The sequence below is a fragment of the Salmo salar genome, chromosome 09 (genome assembly GCF_965601325.2).
Source record: "Salmo salar chromosome 09, fSalSal1, whole genome shotgun sequence".
NCBI classification, from domain to species: domain Eukaryota; kingdom Metazoa; phylum Chordata; class Actinopteri; order Salmoniformes; family Salmonidae; genus Salmo; species Salmo salar.
Window position 1 is genome coordinate 148,627,147 of NC_138299.1, and position 19,615 is coordinate 148,646,761.

The window sequence follows — 19,615 nt, forward strand, 5'->3', positions numbered from 1 at the left end:
TTGAAGGAGTGGTTAACATCAGGAAGTAACTCCATGGAGGAGGAGTTACATTTCAACTGTCTATTTTCTTTCTGTGAAGTGTGTTGTGACTGTTAAATGCACTTTAAATACATTGTGATTTGATTTTAACATGGTTCGGACTGGAGGAACTACATTCATGGAAAATTCAAGTAAAAAAAACACAGCATTTATTTAAATACAATTAAAAAAACACAACTTAATTAATCATTGTCTGCTTTCCAGTGTAGGGTTTCCAGTTACAGTGTGTTTTCAAGTGAGGAATTGAAGTCTAAAGTATTCTTCAAGTGGCCCATAAAAACGGAAGCCTTTTGGTTACAGAACATCTTTAAGCTTATTTGACAAAGAGAAATGTTCCCACATCAACCTACAGTGGAACAGTCCAAATCAAACTCAACAACAATGGAAACAGGAAGAAACTTTGCAGTGGCTTCTCTACAGCCCTGTTTAACACTCCACTCCTCTCCCACAAACCCCTCTGCTGGCTGGAGGTCAGATGGCAGCGCCTCACATTGCCAGCCCCGTCTCGCAGCAGGGGGAGGTGTACCTCACCCACAGGGCAATCCACCTGTCCACTGGGCCACGTTCAGAGGAGGGTTACCTTGTACCAGCCTGGGTCTCAGTTCAGCATGGCCATTCTCCCCCTGTGCTAGGCGTGTCTGCCCCCTGTCTCTCTGGTTGTGGTTGGGGGTGGGCTGGTTCACCTCTAGGCTGTCCCCTGGGGGGGGTCTGTGGGGCCGTGGAGCAGGGTGAGAACGCCCTGAACCCCGGAGAGCTGGAGGGAAGCCAGGCCCGAGAGACAGCCAGAGAGACAGTCCATCTGGCCTGGGCAGGTGTGCTCTACTTGCATGGTGGAACAAGATGAGGGAGACATGTCAGGATCCTGGGGGAGAAAGGGACAGGATGTGATATCAGGAATACTACACAGGAAATGATGACATATAGAGGGATGGGCAAGGTGATTAGTATGTGTACATTAAATAAACTGAAGAAAGGAGTTTTGCCTGTAACACACTTTCGGCACAGGGGTTTGGCCCTGACCCTAACCCTGACCCCTGGCCCGGTCATGCCCTCTTCCTCTCCCCTCACCTCGGTCATAGAAGGGCACCAGCAGGAAGGTACCAGACTGCTCGGGGGTGTTGGCGCGGGTCTGGATGATGAAGTGGGCACGGAGGCGGGCAGTGGTGATCTCCTCAAACATGCTGCCTGTGGAGTCCATAGCAAACACCAACGCTGGAGGCTGCTTCACACTGAACAGTCTGCCCTCAGGAGAGTACAGCCAACAGAAGGAAACAGTCTGCCCTCAGGAGAGTACAGCCAACAGAAGGAAACAGTCTGCCCTCAGGAGAGTACAGCCAACAGAAGGAAACAGTCTGCCCTCAGGAGAGTACAGCCAACAGAAGGAAACAGTCTGCCCTCAGGAGAGTACAGCCAACAGAAGGAAACAGTCTGCCCTCAGGAGAGTACAGCCAACAGAAGGAAACAGTCTGCCCTCAGGAGAGTACAGCCAACAGAAGGAAACAGTCTGCCCTCAGGAGAGTACAGCCAACAGAAGGAAACAGTCTGCCCTCAGGAGAGTACAGCCAACAGAAGGAAACAGTCTGCCCTCAGGAGAGTACAGCCAACAGAAGGAAACAGTCTGCCCTCAGGAGAGTACAGCCAACAGAAGGAAACAGTCTGCCCTCAGGAGAGTACAGCCAACAGAAGGAAACAGTCTGCCCTCAGGAGAGTACAGCCAACAGAAGGAAACACTGTGACACGAGTGGTTTCAACACATTATGTGATAAGTACTGTATTTGTACCACGTTCAGTATATCAGCACAAATGTATATTGGATTGTCTATAGATCAAATTCAAATGTAATCATATCAAATTGCATTTTAAAAAAGTGCATTTAACATCATAATGAACGCTACATAAAACCCACCAGAGGAAGGTAGTGTAGTGCACACTGTCTCCGAGGTCTCCGAGCACAGTAAGGGTTGCCGTGGTAGCGAGACGGGCAGCCTCCACATGGAGGTAGTGATGGGAGGAGAATAGTGGGGAGGTGCTGTCCTTATTGATATCCCCCTTGAACCCCTGGTGGCGACTGCTGTCCAGTACAACCCCTGTGACTACACTTCCCTGAGAAACAGCATTTATAAAGATTTATTTGGATTATTCAAAGATAAAGTTATTATAAAGAGAATGTATAAAGTTATTATAAAGAGAATTTCTCAAATGGATACCACACTCATGTTGAAGCTTGCAGACGTTTGAACATAGGCCTACCATATTTCAAGGTTTTTGAAAGATTACAAATAACTTAATCAGTATATCTGACTCATATGTTAGTTGTACAACTACACAAGGATGAATATAGCTAGGCCTCCGTACCTTGTGGTTTGGGTGGGTACGTGCTGAAGTACCCGATGGTGAGCAGTAGAGGGTACTGCTGACTCTGGGTCAGCCTGCGCAGGAGGTTGTCTCTGCATACAGGTAGGAGTGTCCTCTGTGGATGACAGGTAGACAAAGAGAACCATGAACACCGATCTCATTAATATCACCCACAATGTGTTTTAACTGTACCTCTGGCTAAAGGGAAGGCTGGATGCCCAGGCTGCAGCCGGTGGAGGTATATGGAACGCTGACGCATCTCCACCCGGTTGCTATGGCTGTAGAAATCCTGTTCACAGAGACAGACAGTCAGCGTCCTGCAGGTCAGACACTGGGGATCTCTCCTGTCATTCTCATGTGAAAGGCTCATTGCACATTCAAATTTCCACAATGCCAAAAACTATTGGATGAGTGATGTTTACATTTGACATGATGTTTTATCTTACAGAGTACCATGTGGTTGGCCTATTGTACATGCAGTGAGTGTAGCAGCTGTCCCAGACTGTATCTTGACCCCTGGCACTCTTTGACCCGTGCAGAGAGCAGGGTTTGGGCCCAGAACTGCCGTAGCATCGCCATGGCTTCCTCCACGTGCTCCGAGTCAAAGTGGTAGACCGGGTCAGACTGTGTGGAGCTCAGAAAGTCCATGGCTGCATTGGAAAGCACCATCTCCTCCACTGCATGCCAGAACCCCGACCTGCCTTTGAGACATCATCATAATCATCATCATCCAGCAACTTTGTTTATTCATCATCATCATCATTGTCATTGTCATTATGGATTCACAGCATCATTATGGATTCACAGCATCATTATGGATTCACAGCATCATTATAGATTCACAGCGTAATTATGGATTCACAGCATAATTATGGATTCACAGCATCATTATGGATTCATAGCATCATTATGGATTCACAGCATCATTATGGATTCACAGCATCATTATGGATTCACAGCATCATTATAGATTCACAGCATCATTATGGATTCAAAGCACCATTATGGATTCAAAGCGTAATTATGGATTCACAGCATCATTATGGATTCACAGCATCATTATGGATTAACAGCGTAATTATGGATTCACAGCATCATTATGGATTCACAGCATCATTATGGATTCACAGCATCATTATGGATTCACAGCATCATTATGGATTCACAGCGTAATTATGGATTCCACTAACTCTGCTCCAGCTATTACCACAAGCCTTCGTCCCCAATTAAGGTGCCACCAACCTCCTGTGATATCTGACTAATGCCGTGTTCAAAACAACTGGGAGCTGGGAACTCTCCGACTTCCGAGTGCTCAAACTGGGAACTCGAAACAAAAAGAGCTCCGAATACCAAGTCGGGAACTCGGGCCTCTTTCTAGAGCTCCAAGCTCCGACTTCCTGACCTTAAGATCACTGATGTCATGATTTGACCTCCTTTTTTACCCGAGTTCTCAGTTGTCTTGAACGCATAACATGGTGCCAGAAGTGTTTACACCTCGTCAAATATAAGAGGAGAGGTTATTTCAAAAAACCTATTATGTACCTTGACAGAGTTTTGAGTGACAAAAGAATACGCTAGCTAACAGCTAACTGCTCTCTCATGTCTCTTCATTCATTGGTCAGAGCCAGAGATAATTTAAACACTTTGTTGAATAACTTACCAAAATACCTCTGTGCTCGTCATGGGCCACAAACTACATTTTTGTTCAATTTGTCATATGGAAACCACTGTAACTGGAAGTTGTAGGCCTACATGTGATTTCTTGATTTATTTTATTGACAATGTGCCATATCCACATCATATTTGCATGAAATATTGTTGCTTGTTTTTTCATGTTCTGTGTATAAAGCTATGAATGTTAATGTACATATTTTATTTGTCACATGCGCCGAATACAACAGATGTAGACCTTACAGTGAAATGCTTACTTACAAGCCCTTAACCAACAATGCAGTTAAGAAAATACCTAAAAAAAAACGTATGAAATAAAATTAACAAATAATTAAAGAGCAGCAGTAAAATAACAATAGCAAGGCAATATACAGGGTGTACCGGTACAGAGTCAATGTGAGGGGGCACCGGTTAGTCGAAGTAATATGTACATGTAGGTACAGTTATTAAAGTGACTATACATAGACAATAACAGAGAGTAGCAGCAGCACAGAAGGTGGTGGGGGGGCAATGCAAATAGTCTGTGTAGCCATTTGATTAGATGTTCAGGAGTTTCATGGCTTGGGGGTAGAAGCTGTTAAGAAGCCTTTTGGACCTAGACTTGGCGTTCCGGTACCACTTGCCATGCGGTATCAGAGAGAACAGTCTATGATTAGGGTGGCTGGAGTCTTTGACAATTTTTTGGGCCTTCCACTGACAGAGGTCCTGGACGGCAGGAAGCTTGTCCCCAGTGATGAACTAGGTGTTTAGTCCCAGGGTCCTTAGCTTATTGTCGAGATTTGAGGGCACTATGGTTTTGAACGCTGAGCTGTAGTCAATGAATAGCATTCTCACATTGATGTTATTTTTCTCCAGGTGTGAAAGGGCAGTGTGGAGTGCAATAGAGAAACAGATGCCTCACAAGTCCTCAACCGGCAGCTTCATTAAATAGTACCCACAAAACACCAGTCTCAACATCAACAGCGAGTTCCTTTGTCCAGTGTCTGTTTTCTTTTGACGATCTTAATCTTTTATTTTTATTGGCCAGTCTGAGATATGGCTTTTTCTTTGCAACATCCCGGAGTTGCCTCTTCACTGTTGACGTTGAGACATTACCTGCTATGAGGACTGGATCATGCCGTGGTCAGACTTGGGAGTCACAGTGGAGGTCTCTCTGACTGCGCCTCCTCTCTTCCACAACAGAACAACAGTCAGAAACTATAGACAGCCAATCATTGTTACGATTCTGTCCCTCCAGAAGCTGGATCGGGTCTTGAGAACTGTGGACATAGATATAAAGAGAAGACAGGTCATTTCAAAGTGTTAAATTAGCGTTTTACCCTGAGGTAAACATAGGTTACACTTTTATATAACATTTTCCTCATAGGTAACAGTCTGTTCCTTACTCAACAATCAAATGGAAAATTATCACAAAGGCATGTTCCCTTACCCCAGGTTAGTGTGATGTTCCCAGCTACACTGCTGTGGAGCACCAGGCAGCTGTAGCTCTGGGTGTCCTGGGCTTCCTGTAGGACAGTCAGGCTCTTCCTCAGCTGGTACGAGCCGTCTCCGTTGGGCAGCACCTCCCCACTGCTCACCCCGTCTACCATGGGAAGCCCCTCTGCCCCCAACCACTCCACCTGCACCGCCCAAGGGTAGAACCCTGTCACATGACACGCGACCTCCACCTTGGAGGGTATCCGTAGGCCTCTTCTCTCAATAACACTTAACTCAGGGACTGCGAGAAGGCCAGCTGTGATCAAGCCACCTCAACGTTCAGTGTTGTCAACATTGTCTCTACCACTGACATAATTTGCATTTCAAGAATTCTATACTGTCTGTCTACATTTTTTTGTTGTGCGTACTTCAAAATGGTCTTTAGCCGTTCCATTCACTCATAGTTGTAGTGGTAGTAAAGGCTCTCCCGATCAAATGCTTTATTGGCTCTACACTTTACCAAGTGGACAGCTTGAGGGACTGCAGCCGCCCACGTCCTGGCTGGGATGACAAAGGTCACAAAATCCCTCCTGTTGTAGCCATGGCTGACAGAGGTGTGCACTGTACCATCAGGGTTCAGTTTGCAGTAGTCTTGAGTTTGGAAGAGCCGAGCCTGATGAGGGGAAGCTTCATGAAATTGAATTAGTATCATCTTTGTGGAGTTCAGGAATATATATTAAGGTTTAAATACAGACAGTTTCTATGAAATTGAAAGAATACAGAAAATAAAAAAACATCCCATTGTATAAATGGTGATTTTGTAAATAAATAGACAAGATTATGAGATAATCATTATAATATAATGGATATACAAACGCATTGAGTCGACAGCACTCACCTGTAAGGTTATCATGCTGCTCAATCATAGTCAAGGTGATAGCCAAAAACCTGCGAATCATTCTGGAGATGAAGTTCATTCTCCTCCAATGAGAGGGACCCTAGTTGCTGCTGAGCCAATCAGGTATTGGGGCGTCAGCGTCCATGTGCATGGTGTTACTGTCATACTGGAGGATGGTTTTGTCATCTACACTCCACGACCCCATGAATTCTGGCAGACCTGCCACACCCTCTGACCCTATGTGATGTAAGTGGAGGATCTGAGCATCTGCAAAACAGAACATACAGAGAGAATATTTAATTTGAAATATGTTGTGCAAAGATATGGTTAATATGATTAATATACAGTAAATAGGTAAAGAATACGTGTCATGTAAATGTCCTTAAATATACTCACCTGATATAGTATAGTATGGCTGCAAAGCAGAGCCCAAATCAAGATACGCTTCATCTAAAGATGGATGTATGCACCTTGAGTGTGAAGAGACGAGTTTCCATTCACACTTTTGTTTCTGTGGGTTTGTTGACACAGCCTGATTACCTTGTTGTACAACATACTGGTTGGTCCCTTGCAAAGATGGCATCACAGTTTTACTCACACACGTACAGCAGACAGGTTTGGCACGTTAGGAATTTACCCTTCATTTCTGTCAAGAATCATGCTCGCACTGTTAAACATAACGAACGGCAGTGTTAATCGTTGAGACAAAGCAAAAGCCCCTTTGATTTCAATGAAATAAACAACTTCATGAGTGCAAGGAGATGGAATTCCTCCCTGTTTGTAAATTGTCATCATGCTAACTTATTGATGTACTCTAGAGCCCATGTCTTTGAGTAGGGTCCTTTCAGGCCTCAGTAACTTATTGAAGGATTGTAGTCGTCCAAACTCAACGGTAGCAGTTGAAATGTGTCTGTCTGAGTCAATGAGTACATTTCAGACTCATGCTGCTTCAGTCACGCTGGCTGAACTTGGAATAGATACCAGCGTTCAGAACACAATGGACGGACAGACACATGGGAGAGACGGGACAAAAGGAAAAGAAAGGATGACGACCTGGATCAGAAGGAAATGTTGGTGATGGTGAAGCAGGGATGTGCAGGGAAGGACGGATTAGCGAAGGTGAAGATGGAGGAGAGAGGTCACTGGGGCAGCGAGAAAGAGTTTCTCCTGGCCGCAGCAGGGAACGTGATGGGCCTAGGTAACGTGTGGAAGTTCCCCTACCTCTGCTACAAAAATGGTGGAGGTGAGTCCATGAAGGAGAAGGTGCACTGGTTATTCAAATGATGATCAGCTGAACAAATGAGGAACTTAGACCATTTAAACGCATGTATCATACATTATGTTCTCTCTACCTGATTAGAGGCCTGTGTTGACTTCCACTCTCAAACCAGACAGATGAACTCAACCTTTGCAGCCACTGAATTCTGGGAGAAGTTTACGGATTCAACATGGATTCAACATCTTCCAGTTGGCCACAACATTAAAGACAATGTTTGTTTGTGTACAATCTCTACCAGTCTCTTTCTCTAGGCTGCATGTGCTGGTCATCTGGGGGGGTATAGAGGTGGGCAGTGTCAGGTGCTGCTGTGTCTCACCCCTCTCGCTGTGTCTCTCTCTCACTGTGTGTGTGTGTGTGTGTGTGTGTGTGATCTACTCAAACCTCTCTTCTCCTGTCCCCAGGGTGGGATGTATGTGTTCCAGTTGTTTGACTACTATGCTTGTAACGGAACCCGTCTGCTCTTCTTCTCTGTGTTCGAGGCCATGGAATGGATATTTGGTGAGGCTAATCGAATTATATTGGTCACATACCTGTGTTTAGCAGATGTTATTGCGGGTGTAGCGAAACGCTTGTGAACTAACCTGGAATATATTTCTGTCAATGATTGTATGCCCTCTTTTATGTCCAATACAATATATATAAAACATACATATAAACACTGTGGTGCCATAGAATCCTATATAAACACAAACCAGTATCATTCCACTATCAATCTTATTGAGATGATAAACGTGATATCAATGCAACATGCCAACATCTAGATATTTATTTTATTTAACTAGGTAAATTCTTATTTACAATGACGGCCTACCCCAGCCAACGCTGGTCCAATTGCATCTGGAATCGAACCAGGGACTGTAGTGACACCTCTTGCACTGAGATGCAGTGCCTTAGACTGCTGTGCCACTCGGACACATTAACATGTCTCTGTCTCTGCACCTGGTGGGTTAGATTGGGTAGAGTGTATGGTGTGATAGAGGACACGACAGGGATGAGGCCTAACCCTGTCTTCAAGCTCTTCTGGCTCTACATGATCCCTCTGGTTTCCCTGGTGAGTTTCAGGCTTTGATGGACAGTAATGGCATGCAGGACTCAAGGTTGTGCAATTCTATAAGACACCAAGAGATGACACTATCACAATGCAATAGGTTACAAATTCATCGCAGCTCAGCAATAAAGCAGAATGGGACCTGTTGCATGAACTTTCACTTGCTTTACACAAGCAACTATTCACATGCTCACGTCTTCGAGAGATGAAATGATGGTAGTGTTCTCAACAGCAACAAAAATGACTGATCTGGAGTTACTTTAAATGTTAAAAGCATATCTTGATGTTGAAGAAATCCTAATTTCCTCTCGTCTCTCCCAGGTGTTGTTTATCTGCTCTCTGGTGGAGTACCAGCACCTGACCTTCAACCGCTGGTATGTGTACCCTGGATGGGTGCATGTTCTGGGCTGGCTGTTGGCCCTCTCCTCCATCGTCCTGGTCCCAGTGTGGGCCCTGCTGCAGATCTGCACCGGGACAGGCAGTCTTAGAGAGGTGAGAGTGGGACTGACCTGTGACCGGTGTTCAAACGCGGTTTTCTTCATGGATTGGTCATAGGATAATTATGTTTAAAGGATCAAATTGGAGGACTTATAGATCTGAAATTATCTTTGTAAACTGAATGGGTAGGTATAATTTATTCACTGCAAAATGACCATAAAGTATTGAAGAAACCAACTAATTCACTTAAATCATTAAACATTCAAGTTTTGACATGTTGATGTGCTGACTTTCCCCTCAACTCACCAGCGTTTCCTCCACCTGTGTCGGCCAGACCATGACCTCCCGTTGACCCGGAAGAGAAAGACTAAGCCAGAGCACATGACCTCTGGAGCAGAGATGGAGGTACTCGTGACCGCAGCAGGGGAAACCACAGACAAATTAAATGACACACACCTAGAAAAGCTTCTGTGTCAAAGTTGTTTGTATACTGATAATTTATCTTAACACAACACCTAGCTGAACTTTTGTATCCAACATGTTGAGAGAATACCATTGATAATGAACAACGGTGCATGTTTCAATACAGTGTCATCATGTTCCATATTTGAACAGTGTGTCACCACAATGCATTTGAAAGAACATAGCCCAAGCACAGAGCGAGCAACCTAGAGTCACTGCAGATTGTCATTGTATTAAACAAAACACAATGTTCTTTCAACTGTCCCCACTCAAGGTTTAACATGGGTTACTGGCAGCTCATGACGTACCTTTCTGAAGTCACTCCAGTTTACATGGTAGCAGTTGTAGTCACTATTAAAAGGTCATCTCATTCTGTCAGTTTCTTATTATGAAAGACCATTTTTGGCCAATTTAACTAATAGCATTTTTGTGATGTAAATTAGTGCTTTGCCTCAACCTTATCCTTCAATTACATTTTTATAATCCTTAGACATCAGAAACATTTATGAATTCCCCCCAAAATTATGCTTATCTAAAAACACAAATGAAAGTAGATTAAAAAATAAACTGTTTGTCTTTATGTCACATAGAAATGTGTGTACTGGCATTCCCTTAGATAAGACTCAAGAAGCAAAACACATACACACCTGGTTTTGTCAATACTAAAACAAACAATCAAAGACCAATGTTAATACATAATTCCCTGGTAGGATCTTCAAGATCCTGAATGAGATAGACTTTTGTGTTTCAATGGCATGTTTAACCATACCATACGGTTATACACAGACTGTGCAACACATTAGGAATATTGAGTTCCACCCCCTTGTGCCTTCAGAACAGCCTCAATTCATCAGGGCATGGACTCTAAAAGGAGTGGAAAGCGTTCCACAGGGATGCTGGCCCATGTTGACTCCAATGTATCACACAGTTGTGTCAAGTTGGCTGGATGTCCTTTGGGTGGTGAACCATTCTTGATACACATGGGAAACTGTTGAGCGTGAAAAACCCAGCAGCGTTGCAGTTCTTGACACACTCAAACCGGTGCGCCTGGCACCTACTACCATACCCCGTTGTTCAAAGGCACTTAAATATTCAGAGGCACATAAAAATCCTTCTTTAACCTGTGTTCTCCCCTTCATCTACACTAACTGATTGAGGTGTATTTAACAGATGACATCAATAAGGGATCATAACTTTCACCTGGATTTACCTGGTCAGTCTGTTTTATATATGGCAAATACAAAAAGAATGTACATTGTCAGTATAATTTCTCTATACGGAGTGAAGTTTATCAAAATGCACGTCTTGATATTCAGCTTACTGAAAACGTACACTGAAGCTGAGTTTTTATGGCAGGCAATGAGTAGCATTCAGACGCTGTGCAGAAATATACAGTGTAGCATAGTGCTGTCCGTGTCGACATTGTCTCACGCATCATTAAACCTTCAACCTCTTCCCCTCAGCCTCTCTAGGAATTTCCAAAAGCAGACTTTGAAGAAGAGGCCAAAACATATTGTCTTTGTTTGGGAGGCTACGGTGAGGGAAAAAAGTATTTGATCCCCTGCTGATTTTGTACGTTTGCCCACTGACAAAGAAATTATCAGTCTATCATTTTAATGGTAGGTTTATTTGAACAGTGAGAGACAGAATAACAACAAAAAAATCCAGAAAAACGCATGTCAATAATGTTATAATTTGATTAGCATTTTAATGAGGGAAATAAGTATTAAGATTTCTGGCTCCCAGGTGTCTTTTATACAGGTAACGTGCTGAGATTATGACCACACTCTTAAAGGGAGTGCTCCTAACCTCAGCTTGTTACCTGTAAAAAAGACACCTGTCCACAGAAGCAATCAATCAATCAGATTCCAAACTCTCCACCATGGCCAAGACCAAAGAGCTCTCCATGGATGTCAGGGACAAGATTGTAGACCTACTCAAGGCTGGAATGGGCTACAAGACCATCGCCCAGCAGCTTGATGAGAAGGTGACAACATTTGGTGTGATTATTCGCAAATGGAAGAAACACAAAAAACTGTCAATCTCCCTCGGCCTGGGGCTCCATGCAAGATCTCACCTCGTGGGGTTGCAATGATCATGAGAATGATGAGGAATCAGCCCAGAACTACACGGGAGGATCTTGTCAATGACCTCAAGGCAGCTGGGACCATAATCACCAAGAAAACAATTGGTAACACACTACGCCGTGAAGGACTGAAATCCTGCAGCGTCCGCAAGGTCCCCCTGCTCAAGAAAGCACATATACATGCCCGTCTGAAGTTTGCCAATGAACATCTGAATGATTCAGAGGACAACTGGGTGAAAGTGTTGTGGTCATATGAGACCAAAATGGAGCTCTTTGGCATCAACTCAACTTGCTGTGTTTGGAGGAGGAATGCTGCCTATGACCCCAAGAACACCATCCCCACCGTCAAACATGGAGGTGGAAACATTATGCTTTGGGGGTGATTTTCTGCTAAGGGGACAGGACAACTTCATCGCATCAAAGGGACGATGGACGGGGCCATTGTACCGTCAAATCTTGTGTGAGAACCTCCTTCCTTCAGCCAGGACATTGAAAATGGGTCGTGGATGGGTATTCCAGCATGACAATGACCCCAAACACACAGCCAAGGCAACAAAGGAGTGGCTCAAGAAGAAGCACATTAAGGTCCTGGAGTGGCCTAGCCAGTCTCCAGACCTTAATCCCATAGAAAATATGTGGAGGGAGCTGAAGGATCGAGTTGCCAAACGTCAGCTTGAAGCCTTAATGACTTGGAGAAGATCTGCAAAGAGGAGTGGGACAAAATCCCTCCTGAGATGTGTGCAAACCTGGTGGCCAACTACAAGAAACGTCTGACCTCTGTGATTGCCAACAAGGGTTTTGCCACCAAGTACTAAGTCATGTTTTGCAGAAGGGTCAAATACTTATTTCCCTCATTAAAATGCAAATCCATTTATAAAATTTTTGACATGCATTTTTCTGGATTTTTTTGTTGTTATTCTGTCTCTCACTGTTCAAATAAACCTACCATTAAAATGATAGAGTGATTATTTCTTTGTCAGTGTGCAAATGTACAAAATCAGCAGGGGATCAAATACTTTTTTCCCTCACTGCATTAATGTCTCTGTTGGGGTAACCGTCAGAAACATGTTACTAAACAGACTACATACTTTGGGTTCGTTGGAGCTGAAGTGAAGTGAAGTGACTGTTAGAGGGTTACAAACTGGCCAGTTGCCCTGCCTTTCCTTGGGCAGGTGCTAGAGAACACCATGGGTGGAACTGTCAGGGGGCATGATGGTGACTGTCTCAGGGGGTTTGGCACTGGCCTGCCCCGAGCGAGAGCAGGACGTGGTGATGCTGACTGGAGAATGCTGTGACAGGGAAACAGCGCAGTACTGTGGGAGCAGATCTGACATGGGGGCCAGGAGGGGCGAGGCTGGGACCAGGGCCTCCACCCCATTGTGGGCATGAGTGGCAATATTACAGCCAACTGAATCCCTCTTGAAACTGGCGTTCCCTCCCACTCCTGGCTCTGGACTATAACTGTTGTGATCCTCTTCACTCCCCAGGTTCTTGAGGCTGGGGTAGCAGCCTGACTGAGCCATAGCCTGGTGTATCCTCTCCCAGCCCGCGTTGGCTGTGTTGGCATTGGGGTCGTTATTATCAGGGTCATTGTTATAGGGGTTGTTGTGGTGGTTGGCGGCCTGATACAGCAGCTGTGTGTGCTGGCGGAGCTGGGCGATGTCTCGGTCTGTGGCGTTGCTCTGGCGGAGGAGGTCCTGGGTCCGCAGCGTGATGTCAAGCAGGCCTGACTGGCTTAGGATGCCCACTGTGTTCAGGAAGCGCCTGTCGCGAGCCGCACTTAACAGGGACAGGCCTGGACCGTGCCTGCGGGGCCACCTGCTGGCCGAGGGGGGAGAGGAGCCACCGGAAGAGGAGTAGGAGGAGGCGGTGGTGGTGTCGGAGCTGGACATAGAGCAGGAGACAAAGCTGGAAAGTGTGGAGGGAGAGCGAGGGCTGGGGGAGTGGGATGAGGCAGGGCTCCTCCAGTGGGACAGGCTTCTATTGGGGTCTGGCTGCTTGCGGATATGTTTTCTGGATGGTGTCAGTAAGTGAGTAGTAGTGGACACCTCATCCCTCTTGTCCTCTGTACACATCCTCTTGTCCTGACTCTGGTCCTCCCTGCCAGTCCCCTTACCATGGGGGTCCACTGGGGTCTTGTCTGATGGCTTCTTACTGGGATGGGGGGCGATACGAGGGTAGGACTTAAGAATGGGCAGGTAGGTTCTGCTTTTTGTTTTCATAGCTGTGCTGTCAGATCTCCAGGACTGTGTTCTGTTGGGCTTTGGGGATGCGGGTGAGGCCGAGGCTTCACTGGGCTGCTGGACCAGGATCACATGACAGGGGCCAGAGTCATTGGGACTTCCTTCTCTGTTCTCCCAGTTTAGCTGGTTCTGGAGGTGATGGTCTGAGTCATTCTGGGAGGGGGTAATTAAAGCCAAAAAGAAAGGAAAGATGAAGGGAAGATGAGAGAAAGAGAGGCAACTCTGTTAACACAAACTGTAAAGAAAAGGGCAACTTATTTGAGCGGACTTGCTGTAAGAGGATTGTGAACAAGGATGAGTCTGGTGTCATCAAATACATCCCTAAAATCATTTGGTGACATTTATCAGACATCTCATTTCCAGATGCTTTCTTCCTCACACTCTGTCCCCATCACCTCCTCTTCCTCCTCCACCTGTAACCCCCTCTTCCACCTCCACCTGTCCCCATCACCTCCTCTTCCTCCCGTCCCTGTCACCTCTTCCACCTTTCCCTGTCACCTTCTCTTCCTACTCCACCTGTCCCTGTCACCTTCTCTTCCTACTCCACCTGTCACCTCTTCCTTCTCAACCTGTACCTGTCCACTCCTCTTCCTCAACCTGTACCTGTCCACTCCTCTTCCTCCTCCACCTCCTGTCAACTCCTCTTCCTGTCACCTCCTCTTCCTCCTCCTCCTGTACCAGTTTACTCCTCCTCATCTACCGGTACCCTCCTCTTCCTCCTCCACCTGTCCCTGTCACCTCAACCTCCTGTCCCCGACACCTCAACCACCTGTCCCTGACACCTCAACCACCTGTCCCCGACACCTCAACCACCTGTCCCCGACACCTCACCTACCTGTCCCCGACACCTCACTCACCTGTCCCCGACACCTCAACCACCTGTCCCCGACACCTCAACCACCTGTCCCCGACACCTCAACCACCTGTCCCCGACACCTCAACCACCTGTCCCCGACACCTCAACCACCTGTACCTGTAACCTCCTCTTCCACTTGTCACCTCCTCTTCCTCCTCCACCTGTCCCTGTCACCTCCTCCACCTGTACCTGACACCTCCACCTGTACCTGTCACCTCCTCTTCCACTTGTCACCTCCTCTTCCTCCTCCATCTGTCACCTCATCTTCCTGTCACCTCCTCATACACCTGTCCCTGTCACCCCCTCTCCTCTTCCTCCTCCACATGTCCCTGTCACCTCCTCCATCTATCTACTCCTCCTCATCTACCTGTCCCCTCCACTTCCTCATACACCTGTCCCTATCACCTTGTCTTCCTCCCCCACCTATCCTTGTCACTTCCTCTTCCACCTGTCACCACCTCTTCCTCCTCCACCTGTCCCCTCTTGCTCCTCCTCCTCTGCCTGTCCCCTCCTCCTCCTCCTCTGCATGTCCCCTCCTCTTCCTCTTCCTCCTCCGCCTGTCCCCTCCTCTTCCTCTTCCGCCTGTCCCCTCCTCTTCCTCCTCCGCCTGTCCCCTCCTCTTCCTCCTTCACCTGTCTCCTCTATTTCTGTATGTATTTCTCCTTTTTATTTGTTACTCTGTTTAGTTTTGCTGTCCTATGATTGGCCACCTCCTGCCATGTCTTTCTTCACAGTTTCATGCTCTAGTCCTGCCACCTCTTCAATGCTATTCAATTAGGAACATTTTTTAATTGGAAAATTTGGTTTACTTTCTCAATTGACTACTGAAATGGAACTGACCTCAAGCCTGCCTCCCACCTCTTTCACCTGTTTGAGCACCACGTTCTTGATGATGAAGATGGGGGTGAGGTCAGGGCTTCCGAAGCTGGGGACCAGGATGTGATTCCCCTGGAGAGGGGCCTGCTCGGGCTTGACCTGGCTCTGAAGACCCTCCCTTCCCCTGGGCTCTAACACGCTGCTGCCCTGGTCCTCTCTATCCGCATGGAGCCAGTCTGTGCAGCTGTTGTTGTCTGGAGGAGAGGAAGAAGGGGGGAGAGAGAGAGAAGCAAGTTAAAGGAAGAGATGAGTGTAAAGAATTGAAGAAATACAGACGGATTGAAGGGGAATACAGGGGGGGATGGGAGCTGTCCTCACAAGAAATGTGACACACAATTCTTTTTATACCGTTTCCCGCTGGTTACTGAGTGAGTCATGTGTACCTGTGAGGTCATACTCACACGTCATCAAGGACAGTAAACTAGTACTCCTCATGAAGGAATTCATGGAATTCTATCAGCAATACTACTGAGTAGAGGGCCAGTGAGCATGTAGACTACACGTGTGTCCTTCTCTATCTAGGAATACAACACCTCAGACTGATTGGTTGCACATCACATACTTGTCATAGTGTAGTCAGTAATTCATCCTATTGGAAGCTGTGACTTGCACTGCCTGGCCTGGGTAACACTGTGTGACCCTATGTGTCATGACTCATGAGGGTCACACAGTCTGGCAGTGTGAGAGTTTACAGGAAACACATTGAGTGAGAAAGAGCGAGGGGGTGGGTGAGTGACACATTTTGGGGCGAGTGAGTGTCCGGAACGTTCTCCCTCACCCGAATATCCAGAATCTTTTTCAGAGCCGCAGCGAGAGCCTCTTCTGTTGGACTCTGTGTCTGCAGTACTCCTTGAGGCCAGCAGGGTGGCAGCGTTGCTCCTGTCCTCAGCATTCTTACTGGATGCACGTGGCTCTCGCCCACTTAGACAAGCCTGTTCCAGAGGCATACTGCGTCCTGGTGGAGAACCAAATACACCACTGAGTAACATTTCCCTGGAATATGTTTTAAAATGCATCAGCCTATGGTACTTCAAAAAGCTACTGTCATAAAAATAGAAACACCTTGGCTCCAAGTTGCAGAAAAAAATCAAAAACTCCTCACTGAATATTTTTAGGTGTTGAAATGACATTATGCTGCTGGATACATAATCTCTGATTTAGCTCCTCCTCCTTAGTCACTTCTCCCTCCACAGCCCATTCCCTTTGCCTGGCTCCTCCTCTTCACTCCTAGATACATCAGGATCCCGTGTGTGTGGACTGTACGTGCGTGTCGGGAGAATAGGGGGGTGCTATGTGTGTGTGTTTGGTAATATCACATCCACCCACGAATTAAACACCACCATGACAAAATACACCATTTTTGCATGTGTTGACCAGGCATGATGGGAGACGTTAAATCATGGTGATTACCATGGATATGATCATGAGAGCTTCAGAAGTGATTTAGCACATTCATGTGTGTGGGATTAGTCTTTAGAGCAATATACTGTATGTGGATGCAAATGTGGTTCTTTATGTAACACTGTGTCACCCTATAGGTCAACCCTGGTCTGACAGACATGTTTACACAATTTGATATTCCTCCCTCCATCTCTCTTTCCCCAAAGCTCTCAATTTTCTCTGTTTGAGTGACACTATCTTATGTCCAAGATAAGAGAGATAGAAAAAAGTCCCACCATGAATCTGACCCGATCGACCTCATCCTTTCTGTTCTGACCATTAGACTACCCACACTGTCAGCTGAATTTCAACTGTTGCGGAAAACCCATTTATCTCGTGGAGAACAGCTTTACGTCAGTCATGGGACTTGTAAGCAGAAATATAGGTTAAAAATCTATGTAATAAACAATAGCTTACAAAATGAAAAATATTTGCACCTCAAGCTTTTTAGAGGGGCACAAAGTAACATTGTGGGACTATATAGCCCCCTGAGAAATGACACTTTCTTGTACATGATGATACCCAATGGCAGGTTTATGACGTTCCGACTAAGCAATTGTTTCTAGGTAACTTTCTGTGGTGTTATTTTGTAAACAAAGGGCCACTAGGACAAACGTGTACGATGTGTATCCAACGTGCGCTGTCACAACTGGCGGCTCCTCCCCTTCCCTTATGTAACATCACAACTTCTGCAGAGCAGACAAACTTGCTCTATTGCTTTGCACATTAACAAACGCGATATACAAAACGCACGAAATAAGTCAGAAATAATTAGGCCTAATAAATAAATCAAAGAACATGACAACTATATTTGTCAAATGTTTAAATACTTGCTTAAGCATGGTCAGCAGGTTTAAATCAGGTCAAAAAGTCCACATATAAAGCAACTGTGGTCAAGTGCACCCTTCACATTAAATTATTGTTTCAAAAGTCTCAGTTTCAAAGTGTATTTAAAAAAAATCACCAACAGCTTACCTCCAATATCAATTTAGACACTTTGCCACTGGTGGTTCACTTCACTTGCACAGCGCTCCGTATTGTTGACTCGAGCACCTAATTTCTAGCTCTATTTTTCAACGTTTCACTTGTCACGTCATCTATGCGTGTCTATCGCTGCGTTTCTATTATAGCTATCTCATTCAATGTATAAACTAGCTAACGGGATGTGAAGACTACCTGTAGCCTCACGGTTAGATCCTATAAAACGAGTCCCAGTTCCAGAATTGACAATCGGTACCCAACCTGAAAATGGCCCCGCCTCCTAGACCTCCCTGCGGGTTTCCACTAGTTACCACAGCCACAAAGTCAAAATTGGCTATAGGCCTATTGTAAACATTTATGGGAAAAAAATCGTCATTTAAGGGTAGGAGAATGGTTTAGATTAAAGATAGGTTTATAATCGAATTTTAAGATGCATTGAATAAATATTCAGGGTTTATGACTTTGTGGCTGACTAGTGACGACCCTTCCCTTGCTAGAATGACAAACTGTTTCCGTCGATATTAAGAGATCGGGGCGGAAGGGCAGCGCACAAGCAATCTGGAAGGATGTAGCATAATAAAGACTACTTCGTTTTCTGAGCACGTGTAGGGGTGGGGACCGCATGAGTTTTGAGCTGATGTGACTGCATGAGAACGTCAGGATTTGATTATTAACAGAGGTGTGACTACAGTGATGAGGTTTGGTCAGAATATCATAGGGATAGAGATCCTATTAAATTACCTAATTATATGGGGACAAAGCTCTACCTATTCTGTCATTTCTATACCATGTTTCTTTGGGTTACTGGACTTGTATTGCTATACCCTAGGCTACACTAAATTAACGGCCTTTGCCAACTCGACTAATGAGAAAAGAACGACAGGGAAGCATGGTGTGATTTAAAAATAGATACATGTAAAAAGAGATACATACATGGTGTGATTTAAAAATAGATACATGCATACATGTTTTTCCTTCCCTACAGGGTGAATTAGAAATGCTACATTGTTGCTTCATTTCACGTGTCTCTCAGATGTGAAATGTGCCATAGTTCATCAGTCAGCTGGTCCAGCACACATCCACATGGCTCTCGTACGGCAGAATATGACGTATGGAACGCTTCTCAGCCAATGACTGCCACGGGTCTGCTCGAGCACGTGAGCAGAGCCTAAGAAGGCGGGGTAAGGCAAACGAGCGCATGCTGCTAGCAGACAGAGCACTGATGGTTCAGTTAGAGAGACTGGACAAACCCGAACAAGTGGTGTAGCACACTTCCACATGCGGTAGCCGTGCGTGGGTAAAGTCACCGCAGAAGACAAGTGGAACTTTAGCGCTGTTAAAGCAAATGTTCTTGCTATTCTTTGCATGTTTCCATTATATGTATTCATGTGATATGAGTGACTCAAATATTACAACAAAATCTAATAGCTAATAAACCTAGCTTAAAAAACAGCTGACATGAGCTAGTTGATCTGGACATTTCTGACAAGTTACAAATAGCTAAATTTGGGACCAGCTGAGCTATCA

The 19,615-nt window shown here is 45.5% G+C and overlaps 1 protein-coding gene across 2 annotated transcripts; it reads right to left on the minus strand.

The window, feature by feature from the left end:
* Positions 1–9,326: 9,326 nt before the first annotated feature.
* Positions 9,327–18,366, minus strand: LOC106613144 (CLOCK-interacting pacemaker). Of its 2 annotated transcripts, none has more exons than XM_045724762.2 (4): positions 18,083–18,366; positions 16,446–16,622; positions 15,659–15,861; positions 9,327–14,088 (listed from the first exon to the last, which is right to left on the minus strand). In XM_045724762.2, the coding sequence occupies exons 2-4, from the start codon at positions 16,612–16,614 to the stop codon at positions 12,868–12,870; spliced, it is 1,593 nt and encodes a 530-aa protein (XP_045580718.1). In that variant the 5' UTR covers positions 16,615–16,622; positions 18,083–18,366; the 3' UTR covers positions 9,327–12,867. The 2 variants fall into 2 exon arrangements, with proteins under 2 accessions (XP_045580718.1, XP_014070593.1); XM_014215118.3 differs by having other exon boundaries at positions 15,632–15,861.
* Positions 18,367–19,615: the final 1,249 nt, after the last annotated feature.

Coding starts and splice junctions, on each gene's coding strand:
- LOC106613144 (XM_014215118.3), bottom strand. CDS start 16,614: ATGCCTCTGGAACAGGCTTGTCTAAGTGGGCGAGAGCCACGTGCATCC. Junction 15,862..16,445: donor AAAAGATTCTGGATATTCGG/GTGAGGGAGAAC, acceptor CCTCTCCTCCAG/ACAACAACAGCTGCACAGAC. Junction 14,089..15,631: donor AGGTGGGAGGCAGGCTTGAG/GTCAGTTCCATT, acceptor ACCCCCTCCCAG/AATGACTCAGACCATCACCT.